The 21,662-nt window shown below is 49.2% G+C and overlaps 1 protein-coding gene across 4 annotated transcripts in view; it reads left to right on the top strand.

The window, feature by feature from the left end:
* The window catches only part of Slco3a1 (solute carrier organic anion transporter family member 3A1), a 318,089-nt gene that overhangs the window by 218,645 nt on the left and 77,782 nt on the right, over positions 1-21,662 (top strand). For all 4 annotated transcript variants that reach the window (XM_004852723.3, XM_087188354.1, XM_004852722.3 and 1 more), the window contains one exon: positions 15,799-15,897. In XM_004852723.3, coding sequence (XP_004852780.1) covers positions 15,799-15,897 — 99 coding nt within the window. The remainder of the gene's footprint in view (positions 1-15,798; positions 15,898-21,662) is intronic.

The raw sequence follows: 21,662 nt of genomic DNA, 5'->3' as shown, positions 1-21,662 counted from the left end.
GACTCCAGCCTGGTCCCCACCACACTAGCATCCCCAGCCTGCCCTTCGAGCCTGGCCCACCCAGAACCCATGATGCTCCCAGGTCAGCCTGGACCTATGCTACCAAGTAGGGACGCCCTGATGGTGTAAAATGGAAGGAACAGGAGTTGGCAAGCTGTAATCGGGCTGAGCTAGCCAAGCACAGACTGGTGTGAGGCTGGGGAGCTCAAGGCCAGGGCTGGGGTGATGGAAGCCTTCTTCCCCTTCGTGGGAGTTTCAGAGATGGCTGTCTTTTTGTCAGATAGATACAGCATGAGAACCTTCACCAGTGATCATAGATGACCCAGTCGTGTGCCCACCCCAGGTGGGGAGCTATCCTCCCGAGGAGCGGTGACCCTCCTCCCTTGAACTGGGAAGCGCCCACCATGCAGGGACATGGGCATCGTCCCTGGCACACACTCGCCAGTGGAGTGGAGGATGGGTAAACTGAGTCCCAGAGGTTCCCACACCAGGAGGGAGCCAGCAGTCCCAAGTAGGGCCCAAGTGACTAAATCCAGTTCCATCTCGCTCAAGTCACTCAGCTTCACAGCGTCAGGTGGGCCACGCTCAGAGCCAGATCTTCAGAACCCTGCAGAAGCCAGTTCCTGAGAACTTGCTGGAAGGATTTCCACGGCCCAGGACAGCTCTGCTGCTGTTTCCTCCCACTGAGTGGCAGGTGAGAGGAAGCGCAGGGTCAGGGCTTGCTGGATCTGGGATCCTACCTGGGATCCTGTGCCTGCAGGCTGGAAATTGCGCTCCTCTGTGCCTCAGTTTCTTCATTTGCAAGCAGGAGTTGAAGACGTGTGCACATCTCAGGGTTTACTATGTACAGTGTCTAAAGCACCTGGCCTTTGGCGGGTATTTAAGGAAGAGGGATTTTGTGGCTGTCAGCAATGGCGTTGGTGGGCTGGCTGGGGGTAGCTGTGGGCTTCCTGTTCGTGAGCAGTGAGGACAGCTTAGGTCACTGTGTCCCCACTGGGTGAGCATCTGAGCTTGAGGTGAGTGAGACGGACAAATGGTTACCAAGGACGATGAATGGACCTGGAGGGCGGCTCGCTGGTCCTGGGCCTGTCCCCAAGGCCGGCTGGTGTGGGGCCTGGCCTCTGACTGTATCCTGTTGTCTCCTCAAGGCCTGGCCCCACATCTGGGGTTCCGGAAGCCTCAGTGACCTCAACCACAGAACTCTATGGAAAGCCTCCCTGGCCCCTGGGAAGATTCACGACAGCTTCCCAAACGCTTTGAGGATGCAGGCTGAGCCCACAAAGGTGGCAGGACAGACATCACCGCACCTCTCCAGCAGGTAACTTCTCCAGAAGCTGCCAGCCTGGGGCCAGGAAGCTAAGGCGGAGGTCCGGGAAGCCCAGCATAACATGCAGCGCCCCCTTGTGGAGAGAGGGGGCAGGAGCTGCAGCATCTCCGGCAGGCAATCAGGTCCCCTGAATTGAGGAGTCCACGTACCTGCCACAAAGCTACCAACTGAGTCCCTCTGGCCTCCCTGCTGCCACTCCTCCTCTCCCCCGAGTTTCTGTGGCCTCCATTGTGGTTTCAGGTTTATCTTCCAGGACTGCAGCTCAGGCAGGACTCCCCTGAGCCCAGGAGCTGCCCTTGCTCCTGCAGCAAGCCCACCACAGCCTGGCCACAGAGCCTCCATGACAGCCACAGTTCAGCGCTCTCCTGCGAAGCCACATGTTGGACTCTTTCAAGGGCCTCCTGCCATTGTCTGCCTCCCATTCTGGGTTCCCTGCCCTGCCTTTGCCCCTCTGTCCCCTGGACTGCCCTCTTCCCTTCCTCCTGGACTGCCCTCTTCCCTTCCGCCTTCGCTTTTCTTAAATCCTTTCTTTTAGTTCTTATTTAAGCTCCCCACTTAACATATGTGTATCCTTGGGCAAGTTAATCTCGTCTGTGCCTCAGTTTGCTTCCTGGAAGATGGGAGCAGATCTGATGGGAAGGCTGTGGTGAGTATATGTGAGGTGGTGTATGGAACCTGCTGCAGTGCCGGACCCTCGGTTTTCCAGGTGTCAGCACCAGCATCAGCCCCAGCATCCTCCTTGCCAGCAGTAAACCTGCTTTGAACCCCAGCTGCAGTCCTGTGCTGAGCGGGCCTTTCCCCGATCCACTTTTCTGGTGTCCTCCTGCCATGCACACACTCACACCCTCTGGGGAGACGGTCTCGGGTGTGCCAGTCTGCAGACCTATTCAGAGCCTGTCCCTGCCAGGCACAGTGAGAGGTCCAGGACCATAAGAAGGGTCGGTCGGCCTTGCCCCAGAGAGCATCCTGCCTGTTCTCGCCTCAGCCAATCCTGACAACAGAGTGGTGCCCATAGAGCTGTGCTCTACGCTGATCCCTCCTGCATCCAGGACTCCTGGGACAGCTTCGTTATGGCCCAGAGACTCACCTTGGGCGCCTGATGTCCCATGCCACCAGGCAACACACTACACATTCTGGTACTCACGTGCCGGCTGCACGCCAGTCTCACAGCTGTGATTGCTAGGGCAGCGTGTCAGTACCATGGGCTTGGGCTTCAACCACAGAGCCTCATGTCTGCATGGTTCCGGAGGCGGGGAGTCCGAGATGAGCTGTCGGCATGGTTGGCGTCTGAGGCTTCTCTGGTGGTGTCTGAGGGCTGCTGTCTCACTGTGTCCTCTGGGATCTTTTCTCTGCACATTAACACCATTGGCACCTCTCCGTGTGTCCAGAGTTCCTCTTACAACGACGTCAGTCCCTTCGCATTAGGACCTACCATAAGAGGCTCAATTGAACTAAATCACCTCTCTAAAGGGCTTCTCTCTAAATAGGCTCGTATTTTGAGGTACTGGAAGTCAGGGCTTCAAGATATGGCTTTGAGAGGAGCCATTCAGCCTCTTAACAGAGGAAAGCAGCGAAAGTGTGACCCATTTTATAGACTAATTGCTAAGGTGCTGCTTCCAGGCCCAGCCATCTCTCCACTGCCCCCTACTGGAGGCTGGCTATGAGGACAGCAGAAAGTGGCAATGACCTGAGTCACAGAGGCCCTGCAGGGGTAGCTTCTAGGAGGACCCACTGGGCCCACAACACCATGTGGTCCCTTGGGAAGATGCCACCTCTTGTTGATTCAGATGTGCTTTCTCATTTCATTGGCGAAGTCTTACCCCTCCTGGGTCCCAGCATTGCTTGGGGCTGGGGCGGGGGGGGGGGGGCATGGCACAAGCTCTCCTACCAGTAAGAACAGCATCCCAATCAGATGCCCCCTGGCCGGTCAGGTAGGAAAACCTGTGCCCTCTCCCTGGGGAGACCCTACCAGGGATGGAGGGAAAGAAAAGTTTCTGCTGGCTGCACCACCCCTGCATCCTGCAGAAGCCTGGCCACGAAGATGGACACTCGTTCGTAACCTGGCTTCCTGTCTCTCCCAGGCCTGGTCGGGAGTCAGTTCACAGCTCAGCAGCCTGGCACAGGGTCCTTTCTTCAGGTACTGCCCCCCACGGGAAAGAACCCTTAGCAAGTGCGGGAGCCTTCTCTGCACCTGTCGTCTGATGGCTTGCCTGGTATGTGGAGCTTGGCCTTTGTATCCAGGCAGCCTCAAAGCAGAAGTCTCGTCTCAGGCCAGGTGCTATGGTGAAGAGAGAAGGAAAGAAGAAGAGTGGAAATCCAAGAAGGCCTCCTGCAGGGAAGTGGTGGTCTTTTTGGCAGATGTGGTTTAAGATTTAAGGCTCTGCAAGGGCCGGGATGAGGGGGAGAAGCTGGGGCGAGGCCAAGAGTGGCCATGCCACATAGCACCAGGGCTCTATCCCTGCGTGTGCACAGAGGAGGCAGCATCCAGGGCTGCTTCAGCTGGCCACACAGGAGATTCAGGCTCTGCCGCCGTGCAGGGTGACCTCGGTCTGGCCATGCTCCATGATTGGCACCCCTTGGCCTTGCAGGGCAGACATCAGATAGGGCCCGCGTCCTTCCCTTCACCACGTTCCCTCAGATGCCTTTTTAGATACCAGCTGCTTCCTTGCTCAGTGCCAGCAATGAGAGCTCAGTCAGGGTCAGTGAGGGCAAAGCTCTCTGTGGCCCAAGGTTCTCAACTTCCTGTCTGGAAACTCACCTGAGAGGCTGGAGAAACCCCAGTGCCCGCCCCCACCATCCACTCAGCACCTCCAAGCGGTGGGACTACGACCTTAGCATTCCCAGGTGATTCTGGCAGCCATGTCTGAGACCTGCGCTGTATCTGACCTAAGGAGAAACAGGTGCGACACCATGAGAGGGACTCGTGAGCCTGCTCTGTCACACCATGTGGCCTCAGCACTGGTGGTGTCTTGTTTGAAAACTTGGCAATGGGGAGAATTCTGTGAATCAAATGCAGAACCTGGCACATAGTATGCGTTCAATAAACACCTCTTCTCCTGCGCCGCTGCCTAGTAACTGTGCCGCCAGTTATTTACTGCTGTGGTAGTGGGCGCTGCATAAATAAGCGTGCCTGATCTGCAGGCTTCCTGCCGTGTATAGACTGTTTCATTCACGCACATTTGATGAAGAAAGCTCCTTATGAGAGCAGAACTTTCAACCTGTAGATTTCAAGATGGGATACATTTGGATAAACTGAGAGCATGGGAAGTTGGTGGGAGGTGAAGAAAGCGACATTCTGACCGAGAGTCTCAGCTATGAAGTGAAATGTAAAATGTGCAAGGGCCAGGATGTTCCGGGCTAGTGCTGCCCTCTAGTGGGGAAGAGCCACTGCCAGCTGGCGTTTCCTCTGCTTTTGAGGGCACGTCCAGGGTTAAAATGACCCTAGGTAAGAAAAGACACCGGCCCGGAAAGCCCAGTCCTGCGGCCCTCCTTCAGGGACTCATCTTCCCGAGACACAAAGATTATTCTGGGAGGCATCTTTTCTGTAGCGGGCACTAGAAGCTTTGCTTGCATTATGCCTAATTCTCCCTGTTCCACAAGGTAGACATCCCATGCGCAGTGTCGGGAAATGAGTCAGAAACTGAGAAGTGAACCAGGATCCCAGCCTGGTTGGAATCCAGTCTATCCTATTCTAAATTCTTCTCCACTATGCCAAGATGTCTATTGCTCCTCAAAGAACAAGTCCTCAAGGTCTAAGGTCGTATCTGCTTTCATCACACATAAGCTGTGTGATCTGGTGGTGACTAACTGACCCCTCTGAATTTTTACCTTTTCATCTACAAAAAGAATGTCCTAATACTTAGGAAGTGTCCCTGGGAGTCATTATTGACCTCAACTATATCAGAAAAGTTAAAGACTTAAGGAAGTGATTGCCTTGCAATGGTAGGATAACCCGTGGCTTCCCCACTTCCTGATTTCATTGCTTTTATAATTAGACCAAAAGATTAATGTGACTACTCTCCTTCCAAAGAGGTGGAAATGTTCGCCCATGCATCCCAGCCCAGGGACTGCTCTAGGAGAGAAAACTGGTTTTCTGTTTTCTTTTTGCATTAAAGTGAATCTCAAGATCCTCCCAAGGAAACTGCAGGCCTCCCCAAGGGGTCTGACGTTTTGTCACATGCAGAGCCTTGGGCCTTGCCCTTCCCTGCCTAAGCAGTCAGGCTGTCACCTGAGACTTCAGTGTCCCAAGTACCCTCCCTTCTCAGAGCAAGATGATTGGATGTGGGGAGTTGGTGGCTGGCCAATGTGATTCATGGGTGTATTAAGCTCCCCTTGAAACTGAACTATATTCCCACCCATTTTAAAATATTTTTGGTTTTGAGACAAGATCTTGCTAAATTGCTCAAGCTGTGTTTGAACTTGCAGTCCTCCTGCCTCAGCCTCCCAGAGTGCTGGGATTAACCCCACCACCACCACTCACAAGGACAACCAGGAAAGCCAAGCACGTGCAAGTCCCCCCGTCAGCACCTCAAATTTCATCGCAGGGTTTAACTGTAGTCTTGAGAAAAATAATTGGGAGAAAACGTTAATACTTATTTCCAGGATTTTGGTCACTAAAGGAACTCTGCTGGCTGTTTTTTTAAATTACTCTTAAAAAATAAATGTTACATATAGGAGCAGACATTTAAACAATACCAGTGCTGCTCTGTGGCAGTGAGAGATGCTGATATGTGCCGTCTTTGTAATAATGACATTTAAAGTTTACTGAGGGCTCACTGTGTGCCAGGCAGCATGGGAAGCCCCTAACACACATGAACCACTTTGACCTCCACCTGCAAGGCAGGTGCTGCTGTTATTCCACTTCCAGATAAGTGTGGAGGCCCAGAGAAGTGAGGTCATTTCCAAGGTCACCCAGGGGGGCAGGCCGGCCCTAGCCTGCTAAAAACTTCAACAAGAACAACAACAAATAGTAATGTCTGTGTTCCAAGAACTGATGTGAAGTCAAAGACCCTCTAGGCAATAGAGGTTGTTATCTGCCCACTTCACAGAGAGGTAAACTGAGGCAGGCACGGGACGCAAGAGCACCACATTTGCAGACATATTGACAGCAACAGAGCCTGACGCTGACCCACTCTCCAGGCAGGTAGTATCGGTATCCTGTTCTCACAGGGAAACTGAGGCTCGGAATGCTAATGGTTCTGTCTGGTTGGAGAGTGAGTAGGGGCACTAGGAGAAGAGGCTGGATTTCAGGGAGGCTGGTTTGGCTTTGCTTTCAGCAACATCAAGAGTTCAGGCTGCCAGGTGGCAGAGCTTTGCAGCTCCAGGCTCTGCCTTCGCCCCTCTGTCCTGGCCAGCTGTTTACAGGGAACCAGGCCCCGTGTCACTTGGACAGAGAAAGATGAGGGTTCGGGGGAGAAGTCTGTTTTTCACGCAGTGCCGCATGCAGCACTGTAGCCGGCGAGTGACGGTCTCTTGGAGAGCGGACCTTGAAACAAGCGATCTGGCTGCAGGAGACTCAGCCAATGGACAGGGGATCCGGCCTCGACCGGGTCTTTTTTCCCCGTACTCTGGCACAGAGCAGAGCCACAGAGCATCAGTGGAAACTGCCATTTGTGGTGTCCTTGGTCTCTGCCAGAGTCACACAGAGCCCCTGCATGGGCTTCAGTGTGTTCCTCTTCACACCCCTTTCAGATACAGAAGCCAGCACAGAGAGGCCGAGGGGCTTGGCCTGCTTTCCCACCAGCTAAGTGGCTCCGGGATCCGCAGAGCCTAGCTCTAGAATCCCCTTTGCATCGTACCAGCCGCCTCCTGAGAGCGGGAGGGCCCCCTCCTGTGTAGGCTTCCGGTCAGCCATTCATTCATGCCAGGGGCTCCCCATTTAAGTGGCTGCCTTTGCCCTGCAAATTTTGGGGTTTGATTTTGCTCTTGTTCCTTAACCTTGCTTATTTGTGCTTGAGCTTATGGGGACCCAGCTCTGCACAAGATGGACAGAGGGATTGAGCTGGCACCTAGAAGCCATGTGTCAGGGGCAAGCTGCCTGATCTCTTGGGTGACTGTGGAAGCCGACTCGCTGCACTGTTAGAAGGAACCACAAGGTGACAGGGAGGAGTCACAAGCCCTGTCCTTAGCTTCACACACACTGAGCGCTCCCCAGAGAGCCATTTGTGTGTGTGCCCTTGAATCTCATGGGCACAGTCATGTTTTGTGCACAAAAAGATGCACAGCTTAATAAATTGTGAAACACTTACATAGTCTGTAAACAAATGAAGCACAAGCCAACACCAGAAAAACACTCCCTTCTTCCCATACCCGGACTCCTTCCTGATCATTGTAATTCCCTCCCTCCCCTGCAGCAATCCTCACAATCCTCACCTCTATAAGATTCATTTCCATGGTTTTCTTTATAGTCTGACTCCCCAGCTATATGGATCACTAAATAGTTTAATTTTGCTACCTAGAATTCAGTGTAAATGGGATCATTCCAGGCTGTGTTTTATTGCCCAGAAATACATCTTTAAGATTCAGCCACAATTTTGATGATTTGCTCTTGACAGCCATCCTGCAGATGATCTGTCCTCTTGCTAAGAGAGTAAAGAGATCACACTTTATCTGTCTTACTTGAGGTGAGCATTTGGGTTGTTTCCAAGTTGAGGATCTTACAGGCCCCTGGTACAAGTATTCTTGGGTCTATCTCTGCCTTATTTTCTCATTGCTGAGACACAATACCCAACATCCACAACTTAAAAGAGGAAAGGTTTATTTTGGCCCACAGTTTATAGAGGTTTCAGTCCATAGTCGGCTGGCTCCAAAGCAGGACAGCATGGCAGAGGGGCATGGGATAGGGACATATCAGAGGAGAAACAGTCCATGGCAGGGTAGGCAGGGAAAAGCAAGGGATCAAGGGAAAAGGGAGGGAGATAGAGACCCTTTCAGGCCGTGCCCTCAGTGACTCCCCTCCTCCAACCAGGCTTCACCACCCCAACATGACATTTAGCTATAAACTTATCACTGGACTAATCCACTGATGAGTATCACACCCCCCAATCTAATCACCTCCCCCAAACCCCACCTATGAACATGAGACTTTGTGGGAAGGCATCTAGATATAAACCACAACATGCCCCCAGTTCGTGCTGGCAGATTTTCTGTGGGAAATTTACCTGGGAGTTAGAATCAAGGGTCATTGGGTTAATTCATCTTTAGTCTTGTGGGCACTATCAAAGTTTTGCTGCAGTGATCAATGTGTGGTTCTACCAGTAGTACACAAGTTTCTAATACCTCGTTTCCTTCACAACACTTGGGGTCATTGGATTCTTTGGCCAGCTGAAAATGTAGTGGTATCTCACTGGGGTTTGAATTTATATTTCTCTGAATTATAATGAGTATATTATTATATTTTCTTGTTCATTTGGATTTCCTCTTTTTTGAAGTACCTGTCACAGTTTCTGTCCATTTTTGTACTATTTTGCCTTTTTCTCATTTATAGAAATTTTAGGTAATCTAGACATAAGTTCTCTTATTTTTATGTATGTTATAAAAATATATAGTATATGTTACACATATATTTTCCCATATGTCTACTTTCTCAATGGCCCTTCTGATGAAGTTCTCAACTGTAATGTAGACCAATGTATCTGTCTTTTCTTTCAATGACTAGTGCTTCCCTTGTTTAAGAAGCATTCTACTTTGTCCTCTTGTAGAAGTTTTGTCATTTTCTTTTTTCACACCTTTGTTTCATTTTCCTTTTCATACTAAGGTCTCTGATTTGCCTGGAACTGATTTTTACATGTGCTGTGAGGTATCTTTTGCCTCTATACCTTCAACTTGTTCCAGCACCTTTGATGGAAAGACCCTCCTTTCCCCCACTACTTTGTGCACACACTCTGTCATAAATCAGGTGTCCGTATGAATGTGGATCTCTTCTGGGCTATCTCTCCTGTCTCGTGGGTATATTTGTTGTTGCTTGAGTCCAAGGGCGTCATTGCAAAAAGGAGGCACCATGACAATGAAGGTGCCCAGCATGGAAAGAGACACGTTCAGAGAGGCTTGGGGAGGAGCACAGGACAGGGAAATCAGCTTGGGGTCTGGGTCCCAGCTCTGTGGTTCTGGGGCCCTTGGTGATCACTTCCTGTCCCTCTGCATGGCCGCTGGCACTAGAGCCCCCATTCACACATCCTGCCAATAAGCAGGGACTTTCCTGAGCATGAGCACTGGACCAAACAAGGAGTATATGAATAAGGGGCTATCTCTGCCCCAGAGGGCTCAGCGTCTACTCCAGAATCTAAGACTGTGCCCTAGTGAACACCAGGTCTGAGGCATGACCTGTGAAGAAATGACCCATGGTCCAGTGCCGTACCTCACACACAAGCTTCATGCCATGTCCTGCTCATGCATGTTCAGTGATGAGGCCTGAGCTGCCTTCCCATTTAGCCCAGCACTTCCCCAGACTTGCCCAGTGACTGTATTAGGCTGTTGTTTCCTATGTTGCTACAATAAATTACCACACACACAGTGGCTTTTAAAACAACGCAAATTTATCTTACACTTCTGGAGGTCAGAGGTCCGTTCGGGGTCTCACAGGGAGAAAACCAAGCTGTTGACAGGGCTGAGTTTCTTTCTGAAGAAAAATCTTTCCTTGCCTTTTCCAGTTTCTGGAAGCTGCCCACGCGCTTGGTTTGGGGTGCTAGACCCCTCTCCAAGCCCAGCGTGATGGGTCAGGGTTTGCTTATGATGCCATCTATCTCTGCTTCCTTCTGCGTCTCAGCTCCAGCTCTCATTCTTCTGCCTCCCTCTTCCACATTTAAGGACCCTCATGATTACATTGAGCCCATGGGGATAATCCACTATAATCTCTTTAAGATTGCCTTATTAGCAGCCTTAATCCCATCTGCAACCTTAATTCTCCTTTGTCATTTAATGTGACACCATCCCCCCGTCCTCAGGATGGGGAATGGGTACCTTTGGTGCCATTGTTCTGCTTACCATGGCAGCAGAGGCCAAATCAGCCTTCAAGTCCCACGCCTTGCAGCACCTCTAATTGTGTGCAGTGCGTGTGTTGTCTGTCAGACCTGGGGCGGTGTGGGCTATTTCTCTCACCACCGTGCATTCCCATCATCCTGCTCCTGGCACTGTATGACAAGCTGGTTTATTGCTTTTCATGTCCTGGATGCAGCTTCCACAAGGGCAAGGACCTTTTGTGTTTTGTTCACTGCTCATAGCATATCCCAGCTCCTAGAAGGGTCCCTGGTACATGGTAGGTGCTCAGTATATATTTGTTGATTGACTAGCAATGGCTGAAGTTCTCTCCAATAAGACAGCAAGCTTCTTGAGGTTAAATCCTTGACCAGTTTGTCTGTTCTGCCAGAGTCAGAGGTAACTGGTGCTAATTTTGAAGTGTGGAACACTGGGGAAGGAAGGCCCACTGGCAGCAGGTGTCACTGGAGTCATTTCCTTGAAGGATTTCTGCAGTCCTTACTTGGGCTAGCCCAGGAACAGCCACAGGCTCTTCAACTTCTGAGGACAGGTCAGGATAATCAGCTTCTCAGACAGATTTACACAAGAAGTTTCCAAACTTTCTGGGTTCACTTTTTCAGTGACTCAATTATATTTTTCATGGAGCCCCAACTCCAGGAGGAGCTGACAGTTTTGTTTATCACACTATTAGGCTACAACTACTTATTAAGTGTTTTATGTTCTAACAGTGGAATAGTAGGTTTTTGAAAAACTAATGCTCATGCATTGAATGAAAAAATATTTTATCTTTAACCTTTATCTCTTACCAAGGGAAGTGTGACCCTGTTGGGAACCACAATCTTTTTTTTTTTTTTTTGCAGTATCGGGAATTGAACTCAGGACCTTGTGCTTGCGAGGCAGGCATGGTGCCTCTGAGCTAAATCCCCGGCTCAGGAACCACAATCTTGAAGTCAGATTAGATGCTGCTGTCCTTGTTTCTTGTTCCAAACTGATTTCACAAGTGTTTTTCCCTCGGTGACTATGGAAAATTGAGCTCACACAAAGTGTACATCAAAGGAAGGAGCGTAGTGTGAGTTGAAACCAGCCACTGACTTGGAGAAGTAGTTGCACGAGTGGTATCCAGGAGATGCCAGGTATCTCTGTTTTCCGCAAAGAAAAAAACGATTCTGCAGTACTCCATGAGCTCACCATGGTACCCCAGGGCACCATGGCGCCCACTTTGGGAACTGGAGGTTTATGCTAGTTTTCAGAAGGCCCATGGGCAGACCTGAAGGCCAGAAGGGTTGTCCATTCCTTCGTTGCTGCTCCCCTTGTCCAGTCATCTCATCCCCAGAAGTTGGCTTAGCTTCCCACTATACTTGACAAGTGGTGTCAGGGCAGAGGTGGACTGTGGCCCGCCAGTCCCACTGGGCCCTGGTAAGGCTCTGATTGCAGCTGCTGTCCGGGAGGAACCCTGGCCTGGGCCTGGCCTGGGCCCAGCCCCTGCCCTTCTCCCTGCCTGTGGCTTCAGGAAGTGAGGTGTGGAGGGCAGAGTGAGCTTTGGAGGGACAACCAGGAAGCCAGGTGCACAGGGCCTTCACCGTAGGGCAGTCACCAGTGCCGTCTGTCTAACGTGCCTGTGTGCCAGGCATGTTCTGATGGCTTTCTAAGAATTAGGCCCTTAAATCTTCACCACAACCCTGTGGAGCTGGTCTAATTGTAACCCACACACACTACTGGTGAATGAACCCAGGGCTTTCATGCTGAGCTACATCCCTAAGCCTTTTTCTTTAATTTTTTATTTTGACTTAGCTAAATCACTGAATTGCCCAGTTTGGGCTCAAACTCATGGTCCTCCTGCTTCATCCTCCCAGAATACTGAGATGAGGTGTGTGCTGCCATGCCTGGCCAATATTATCCCATTTTACAGATGAGAGAACAGAGGCACAAGGAAGTTCAATATTTGTCCAAGGTTTGCCCAAGGGAAGCAGTGAAGGTGGGATTTGAACCCAGGCCATCTGTGCCCTTCCATGACTGGGCCTTCTTCATTGGTGGGGAAACCTGTCTTCCAGCCCCTCCCAATACTGCCTTGTGGCTCTGCACTTCAGCAGGGGGGTCAGGGAAACTGAGATTTTGTCCCTTCCGCTGAGAGGCAGGCATATGAACTCCCCCCCACACCCCGCAGCCACTGGAAGGAACACAGAAGACATGCCTGTAAAGTACTTTGGATTATACAGCGCTGGAGAGGGAACCTGCACCTGCCTGCCAGTTTCTCTGGCTGGCTGTCCCAGGCTGTCCTCTTCCCCGCGCTCCCTCTGCAAGGTGCACAGGAATCCGGCAGGGGGCAGCAGTGGGGTGCAGAAGAACCTTTCCCTCTAAGCACTAGCTGTTCACACAGGGATCTTGCAGCCTGATCTATTCCTTGTGCCTTTAAGCAGAACATTTAAGGTGGTTTTGCTAAACAACTAAGCAAAATCACAGCCTGCCAAGGTGAACTCAAGGGAGAGCTGAGGAAGCAGATTCAGAAGTAACTTTTTGTGGGTGCTGGGTCTGCCTCACAGGCCCTCAAGCAGCGCCTGCCCCAGCTGAGGGTCCTCCTGTGCTATTGCAGGAGCAAAACCAGTGCCTCCCAGATGAGGGCCCCTCCTAAGCCACACTTCTGGACTGTCCTTTGCCGAATTTTCCAGAACATGTTGCTGGTTTGCCTTGACGTTTGTCTGGGGCAGATCCACTTAGAAAATGGACCCAGAGATTTCAACAGAGGGGGAAAATACCCTTTACACAAAAATACATACAGTCTACCTCATGTGTTTGTTTGTGGAATTGGGTTCTGTAGGATTGGGTTCTGTCAGGTTTTCTGCCTTGGAGAGCTTGGACCTGTTCAGATGAAAAGCCATCCCTTCTCCCAGAGGACCCGGAGTGGGCACTGCTCCTGGCTTGTCCCCTGACTGGTGTCTTCACTGCAGGCCACTGCCCACTGAGCTGCCAGCCTGGATCACTGGCCGGGCTGGGTCCTGTAGGGATCCTGGGGGCAGCAGAGGCAGCAGCTGAAGGGATGCCCTTCCTTCTGTGCCACACCTGCACGAGGCCAGCCTAGCTCCTGGGTGGCCCCAGTTATACCATGACATTGGGCAGCCCTTGCTCTCTTCTATCCCCAAATGAGGCTAGCACCACAATCTCTACAAGGCCTTTTTGGCTCACAATATCTTTTTCTTCTAATACTAAAACCTTGGTCCTTTGACCTGTTAAGTATCAATGATCACTTTTATCACTGAGTCTGAAGGATGTGGATCAGTAGCCATGATATTACTGGGGAGACATAGTTAATTTACATGAAAGAGGTGTATTACCATGGGGGGTGCTACTGGGCATCAGAAGGGTGCTAAGGATGTCGCTGGTGAATCAGAAGGGTGCTTCCAGGATCCTTGGTGAAGTGTTCCTATGCCCTGCCCCTTCCTTCTGAGAAGGCCCAAGCAGTTTGCTTGTTGGGCTGCCATCACCATCCTGTGACCCTAGCCAGTGGTCCACCTCTGTCCACAGCCTGGTCTGAAGAATGTGGTTAGCTGCACGATTTCACCCCACAGCAAGAACTCCTCAGTCTGCCACAGGTGCTGTTCTTGCCTTCCATACCCCAGCTGCTTTTCAGAATCCTTCCTGCTTCTCTTTCCTCTGCAGAAGGAGAGGGGCTAAGATGGGTTCTGCTCACTAACCCTATCCCACTAGGGGGGAGCCCCCTGATTGTAGCTCATAGCTGGAAGAAAGATGACTACATTCCTGACTTTTCTAATAATCACACATGTATACACACACACACACACACACACACACACACACACACAGATGCCCACACATATCCCATTCTCTAACGATCTTAATCTAGATTGTGACAAACCAGCTACTGTGTTGGTAATGTGGACATTGTTCCTCTCCACTGTTACACAGTTTCATATGTTAAAATTCCCCTTCTAAACAGGAATAACTGGGTTCAGGGTCTCTGGTTGGCCGCAGAATGACTATTCTGAAGCAGTTGAACTTCCAGATTTCTTCAAGTAGGCTTTTGCTGATTCAGTGCATTAAATCTCCTCCTTATAGAGCGTTCTCATTTTCATTCTCTTCCTCAAACATTTCTTATAAGTCACCCTCATGTGATCACTTGGAAGTTCTGGGTTCCTGTGTGTGAGTTGCAAAGACCTGGCTTCCTTGGCTGAATATGTAGAACCATTCGACTTCTTGTCTATAGTTTCTGAAGTTTGGGGATCCACCCCCACCAAGTCGATGAGCTCTGTGAAAGCCAAGATTCTTTTTCTACTGGCTCAATGTTAAATCTTCAGTGCTGAGATGAATGCATGGCTCACAGAAGGAGCTTAAGTATTGATTAATGGATGAGTATTTCATTGGTTCCACAAGAGCATCACTGACGAGAATTCAGGCTGGGCCAGATTACCCTTGTGAGGAGACCAGGCTGGAGAAGTAACCCCCAGAGTGCTCGTGTTCCCTGCGGTAAAACTGCTCTCCCACCCACAGGATCTGTTGGCTTCCGCCCCCCAAGGCTGTCTATTTGGGTTAGAATTGCCCGTGTATCCATTGTCCCATTAGATGGCTACCTTCTTAAGAAAGGGGCCACTCCCTTACTGTTTATTTTTATCTCCAAGACCTAGGGAATTATCAGTGCTCAGGAAATGTCTGACAAATTGAAATTTGGTTAAATGGATACAGCCCATGGGTTTTAGTTTAGACGCAGTACTTTCCCCAAAATGATCCCAAATTTTTAGACAGAATTCCAGATACTGTTTCCATCAGGCAATTAAACCTAGGCCCAGGGCCTGCTTTCCCCTCAAGTGCCAAGGACAAGCTTGAGTTCTGAATAGCTGTAACTGTGCTGATAACAACAGATACTGACTCCAAAATATGGGAGAGAAACTGTAAAATTTAAAATTAATAAAATATCTAATTAACTGTTCTCAAAGCATACTGTTGTATGGATTCTGATATTTGCTAAATTTAGTGCTTGTAAACATTTCATTGCATCTGATCATGATTTATGGCTTAGATTTTTCTCACTCAAGAATCTTGACTTTGCACAAGGAATGCTGGGGAATCTTAGCCAACCATAAAGTCAATGAATTACATAAAGCCAAATAGATGTAAAATAAAAATTATAAAAATCCTTTCAAAATTGTTGATGGTGGAAAAACTATTTAATGGTAGATGTGGAAGTATTTTAATACTGTACATTCAGTGTGGAGTGAAGTCCTTTAAAGATAAGGACATCATGGCCTACAAATATCTGTCTCATAATCCTACAGAATTCTGACATAATATGTAGTACTTCAGTGGATTTTCCTAAAATGGGATATACTTGTTTTGTACTGTATGAATGTCTAGATTTTTTTCCTGTAATATAATTTATAATAATCAGACATCTCAACTGATCAATGTAAAATAATCTCTTTGATCTTTGCTGATGTTGCTCATTGAATGTCTTCTGTTTTCTAATCTGACTTTTCATCTTCTTTCAGGAATCCTGTTCACGATGTTGGTATTTGGACCAGCCTGTGGATTTATTCTGGGCTCTTTCTGTACCAAAATCTATGTGGATGCCGTCTTCATTGACACAAGTAAGGAATAGATGTGAAGGTTTACCCATCACCCATAAGCATTGCCTGTGTCATAAAGGAAGGCTCAGCATATTGGATTCTAAAATGTACTAAGCAGTAGCTTTGTGTTAGTTTTCCATCTCTGTGACAAATATCAGAGGAAATCAATTTAAAAGAAACAGCTGGGCATGGTGGTGCATCCCTGTAATCCCAATACTCTAGGAAAGGGCTAAGGTAAGATTATAAGTTCAAGACAAGCCTGGGCAACTTAAAGACTTAGCAAGACCCTGTCTCAATACAAAAGAAAGAAAATGTTTACTTTGGCTCATAGTTTCAGAGGTTTCAGTCCATGGCCAATTGCCCTGCTGCCTTCAGGCCTATGGCAACACAGCACGTCATGGTAGGAGAGGGAGAATGTGTGGGGAGCAAAGCTGTTAAGCACACGGCAGCCAGGAACTGGAGAGATAAATGTGCCCGGGCCCCATCACCCCTTCGCGGGCTCTTCCCCAACAACCGAACTTCCTTTCCATAGACCACACCTCCTAAAGTAGTGCCGCCTGCAGGGGACCAGGCCTTGAAGATATGGGCCTTTAAGGAAAGTTTAAGATCCAAACTCTAGGAAGGCTTGCTGCTTCTGCCTCTGTAGCTGGTGGCCCACTTGAGGATGACTGGAAAGCACAGGAATGCTGGTTCACGGGACCTATACCCACTTCTAGGTTCTGCCCACTTCATTCTAGAGGCGAGTAACCCCCAACGCCTGGTTTCACTCCTCAGATCTATTTTTCCATCTGTAAATTAAGGGTAACAAAAATCATATCAGCCTCAGGGGTCTTTTTAAGAATGAAGTGAGGAGATGGATGGGGAAAGTTGGCCCATGGACATATAGGAAAACCCTACTTTTCAAACCAACAGTTGGAGCGTGTGTCCTAAAAATGTGAAGTATAAATGTGCAATTGGGATCCGTGAGACAAATCACTTGAAAACCCTCTCTATAGACCATGGTCTTTCTATCCCATTCAAAATGACCTTAAATAGAACCTGGGTGTTCTTAGCAGGAAGAGCAAATATATTCCCAGATTGCTGAGGGGTCCATGGTCCATGATTCTGGGATTGAGCAGTGTGCTAGTCAGCCAGGCTATGCTGTGGTGAAAAGGTTATGCTGTGGTTGAAAAACATCCCCAAATCTGAGTGATTTTTTTTTTCTTTTGGAACCAGGGATCGAACTTGGGTCCTTGCACTTGCGCAGCCGGTGGCGAAACCACTGAGCTAAATCCCCAGCCCTCTGAGTGATTTTAAACAACCAAGGTTTACTTCTTGGTGACGCTACCTCTCTGACACACATTGGTGGGGTGGGGACTGGGCGTGGCCCGGCTCATGGAAGTTCCATCTCGACCTCAGTTTGCACAGGTGCCATGCCAGCAAGCAGATCTGTGACAAGTTGCACACTCACCCTTGAAACTTGTGCCCAGAAATGACACACATTGTTTTTACTCATGCTGCCTTGTCAAAGCAAATCACGTGGTGTATCACTTTTCTTTTGCTACGTAACAAGTGACCCCAAGCTTAGTGAGTTAAAACAGCAGACATTTATCATCTCACAGCTTGCTCTGTGGATCTGGAATACAGGAGCTTCTTAGTGTTCTGGCTCAGGGCTTTTATGAGGCCACAGTCAAGCTGCCAGCCTGGTTGGCAGTCATCTGAAGGGCCAACTGGGACAGGATCCACTTGGAAGCCCATGGCAGTGGTGTTGGCAGGACTTGGAAGGTCCACTCCCGTCCTGTGTGGGGCTATCTCAGCTGGACTTTCTTGGAGCAAATAACTCGGGAGAGGGGACCTGAGACAGGAGCTATTCTTAGTCTTTCTGTAACTTCCTCTCAGTAGAGACCTCTAACTCTGTCTTCTGCATGCAGTTTGCTAAAAAGTCAGTCCCTTGTTGAGGTCCCCTGTCAAGGAGAAGGATTATTACACAAGGATTTTGTGTGTGTGTGTGGTATCGGGTATCGAACTCTGGGGCTTTTGCGCTGACCTTCATCCCCAGCCGCCCCCCTCTTTATTTTGAGACAAGGTCTCCCTAAATCACTAAGTTGCCCAGGCAGGGCTTGAACTTTTGATCTTCCTGCCTCAGCCTCGAAGAGTTCTGGGGTTACAAGCATACAGAACTACTGCAGTTTACACAAGGGCTTGAATATGTACCAGGGGCCAAGGATCTTTGGGGGCCATCTGAGATGCTGCCTGCCACGAGTGGTCACAATGCTTTTGTTGCACACCCAAAAGAAAATACTACGTTTCTTCATAGTCCAGCAAATAGCAAAGCCATGTTTCCTTTCTTAAAACAGAGGGTGGGAAGCCATTCCAGCTTCTTCTCATGCTGATCAAGTCTCAGGATCAATAAGAACACTCAGTCCCCGGGTTCCTAATCCATCATCTGTCGACAGTGCTAAATTTACTAATTCGCCCCAAAGAAATAATGTGGCTTTAAATCCAATCAAGTCCCTTTGTGATTCACTCCATTAATCCCACTGATATATTTACTTGTAGCTAATGATGTTACAAATTTCCAAGTGGAAAATAAAATCAGATGCAGCCCTCTTTATTTATTCTTGTAGAGTGGTGCATCTGTCTGGGAGGCGATTGGATGGCACTGTTTTCCAGCACCTGGCTGGCCCTTTGAGCCCCACTCCTAGTGAGCAGGGCATGCTGGAGGAGGGAGTCAGCTGCCTTGTTGCTGATGTGGATGAAAAACTCAGCTTCACCGCTGCAGCAGACATAGCACAGGACAGGGATACCAAGAGGGATGAAGAGGGCAGCTCCCAGTGGAGTGGGGGAGCTAACCAGGAGAAGGGCAGTGGCTGGGCTGTGGATTTTCCCTCAGCAGATCAGTGTTGACTCCTTGAACCATTTCTGTTGCTGACCAGGATCTCTGAACCAGAGAGAACCTCAGACATCATTCTCTTCCAACTCTTTCATTTTTCCAGTGAGGAAACTGAGGCCCAGAAAGGAAAGGGAGTGGCCAGTCTGAGGGGTAGATCTGTACAGAGCGCAGGTCCAGGAGCCAGCATGCAGGGATTTCCGCTCACTAACCTCCCTCCTGAGAATGAAATAGCACCTTTGCTCAGTGCCAAGAATGAGCAGTGGTAGATGAGTCTACTCCCAGCCCCCTTGGGTTGCTGACCTGGTTCCTTCAGCCTAGAATGCTGTTCTCATCCTATTCCCTTCAGCGTCCCTGGGCCCTGGAGTGACCTCACCCATAGTTCCTGGCTCAGTGGCAGTTCGGGGCCTCCCTGCCTGTAGACAGATGGCTATGTTTCCTGTCTTCCGGCATCTAGCTGCTGGCAGCCTCCTCCACTCCTAAGTGGGCAGCTGACTTCTGGAGCTGTTTCTGGGGAGGGTGGGATGCCTTGTGAGTCAGTCTTTGCTCCTTCCTGGATGTGCTCAGGGTCAGTGCTGCTGGTTACCAGCAGAGGGCAGAAGAATATCATCTATTTTACTCAGCCACAGAATTCTAGTTTCCACCAATTTTTATTGTTTCTAATCCTGTGGCTCAAATTTGTCATCTCTGAGTGTACTTTGAGGAAGTAGTTCTCCATTCATTAGGATCTGCTTCATGTACCTAACACAGCCTCCTTCAGGGCTGTCCAGCAAATGAGATGCCACTGTAAGCATGAACGTCAGCAACTGTACATGTTTCTGAAATCCCAGGTGAGAGTGGGGGCCCAGGAGAGGCAGGTAAAATTTGTGGCGAGGCAGCAGAGCGGGTCCATAGCAAACCCTTGCTATGGAGTAGATGGAGGAAAGAACATTCTTCCCCGCCTTGAAGCCAGGCAGCATTGAAGCAGCATCCAGGCAGAAAGCCTGCTTGCAACCTGTGGGTAGGTGCAGCTGGAGGTGCAGGGGAAGGCTGAAGAAGGACCAGCTGTGTGGGAGTGGGCACTCACCTGCACCTTACCTGTCTGTGTTTAGACACGGGATGCTGCCACCTCTGCCTTTCATCTGTGTTTGGCCCCCTCGCTCCTTGTGAGGCGACTAGGTCCCTCCTCTGCGAGCTGGGGAAGAAAGGATGGCACCTCCAGAATTTCTCTTTCAGAAAGTCTTTGTACAGCTGAAACTCAGACAAGAGAAGGACCTTGAAGAAAAGGACTCAGTGGTAGAGAATGCCCCTGCTTGCGGCCTTAACACGTGCATTTAGTAGGGGAGAAGATTGGGAACAGTAGCAGATTAAATTGATCACACATTAAAGCTGTAGTGGACTGTCTCAGTGGGCCCTCAGAATCTTGTTGTGAAAGTGCAGGATCAGCTCTTAGATGAGGTGTTATCACGCAGAGATTAAGGGTTCAGGCGTTGGAAGCAGACATCCAGGAATCCCAACTGCACTGCTTGCCAGCTCTGTGATCCTGGGGACATTATGCCTCATGGATCTGTGTGTGGGTGACACAGTTAATCATGCAGAGCACTTAAGACAGTGCCTGGCATATACTAAGCACATAACAACTGTTGGGTCTAATGAGGAATTGGAGAGGTTAACTAGTTTCCACAGCTGGTAAGAGAAGGATCAAGGACTCAACTCTAGCCATATCTGACCCTAAAGCTTTCCTCTTGGCTGAGCCCCTGAAAGCTGAATTTGGCCAGCGGGCTTCCCTCTTCCACAGACAGAGGCCTTGCTGCAGTGGCCTGTAAGCCACTGCACATCAGCTGCACATCCCCAGAGACTGGCCCTAAGACTCACACCAGCTGGCCCTGCAGGCAGCAGCATGGTATTTGCTACTGGAGCAAGAGCCTCCTGCCCTGCCATTTGGAGGACTGGTGCCACTGTCAGATCCTTCCAGTTTGAGCTAATTAACACAAGGACTGGTATCCTGGATGGATATTCCATGCACCCTCCATACTCAGCCCATTACTGTCTCTAGTTTCTAATTAGTTTGTAACCTAATGATGCTCTTGGAATTCTTGAGTCCCATAGCAAAACTTTGATAAAATAGGTTAAACAAATAGGTAAATGAACTAAAAAAGAAAGTTGCCCAAAGAGCTGTTGCAGCTGTTGCACATTATAATGACCCAGGAAAAAGAAGTAAATGTCCCCAATTTGGTTTGACCTGCTCTCCTTCCAGTCCCAGGTATCCTCCTGGGTGGATTGGTTGATGAGTTTTAAACTAGCTTATTCCTCTTCCTGGTGATTTTCTTTTGACCTCGGAAATGAATACAAAGCTCCATGAGTCCCATTTGTTTGGTTGCCTTCCGCAGAGGAAGGAAACGGATGTCAATAGCTTGCTCAGCTGCTCAACGCAACCAGCAAACCACAGAAACACCAAAAGTCAGGTGCTGAAGTGGATGGGTTGCAAAAATGGATCTTTTTTTTTTCACTAGGTTTATTGGTACATTTTAGGTATACAATACAGTTACATTCATCCTTAGGATCTTGTACCTTTACATGATATATCTTGGTTATTATTTTTTCCCCATTCCCTGCCCTCCCTTCACCCCCTCCACCCTTCCCTATTTACAAAGACTTTGTTTCCATTTTTTCCTTTTCTCATATGTTTTCTTTTCCCTTCTTTCCTTTCTCCTACCCCTCCCACTTCCCCTGCTCCTTTAGACCTTTTCTTCCTATTTCACAATATCAATTATACATTTTGATCCTATTTACACTTTCAGTTTTTCATACCAGAGAAACTATTCAGGATTTACACATCTGTGTCCTATTTATTTCACTTAAGAATATGGCCTCAATGTGCATCCACTTAGCTGTAAATGTCTCTAGTTTCTTGTTCTTTATAGCTGAGTAGTACTCC

This window comes from Heterocephalus glaber, unplaced genomic scaffold (assembly GCF_053883595.1).
Source record: "Heterocephalus glaber isolate CG9 unplaced genomic scaffold, H.glaber_assembly_v1.0 deba00001531, whole genome shotgun sequence".
Lineage (NCBI taxonomy): Eukaryota > Metazoa > Chordata > Mammalia > Rodentia > Bathyergidae > Heterocephalus > Heterocephalus glaber.
Note: the sequence above shows the minus strand (reverse complement) of the source record. Positions and strands in the feature narration are given on the sequence as shown.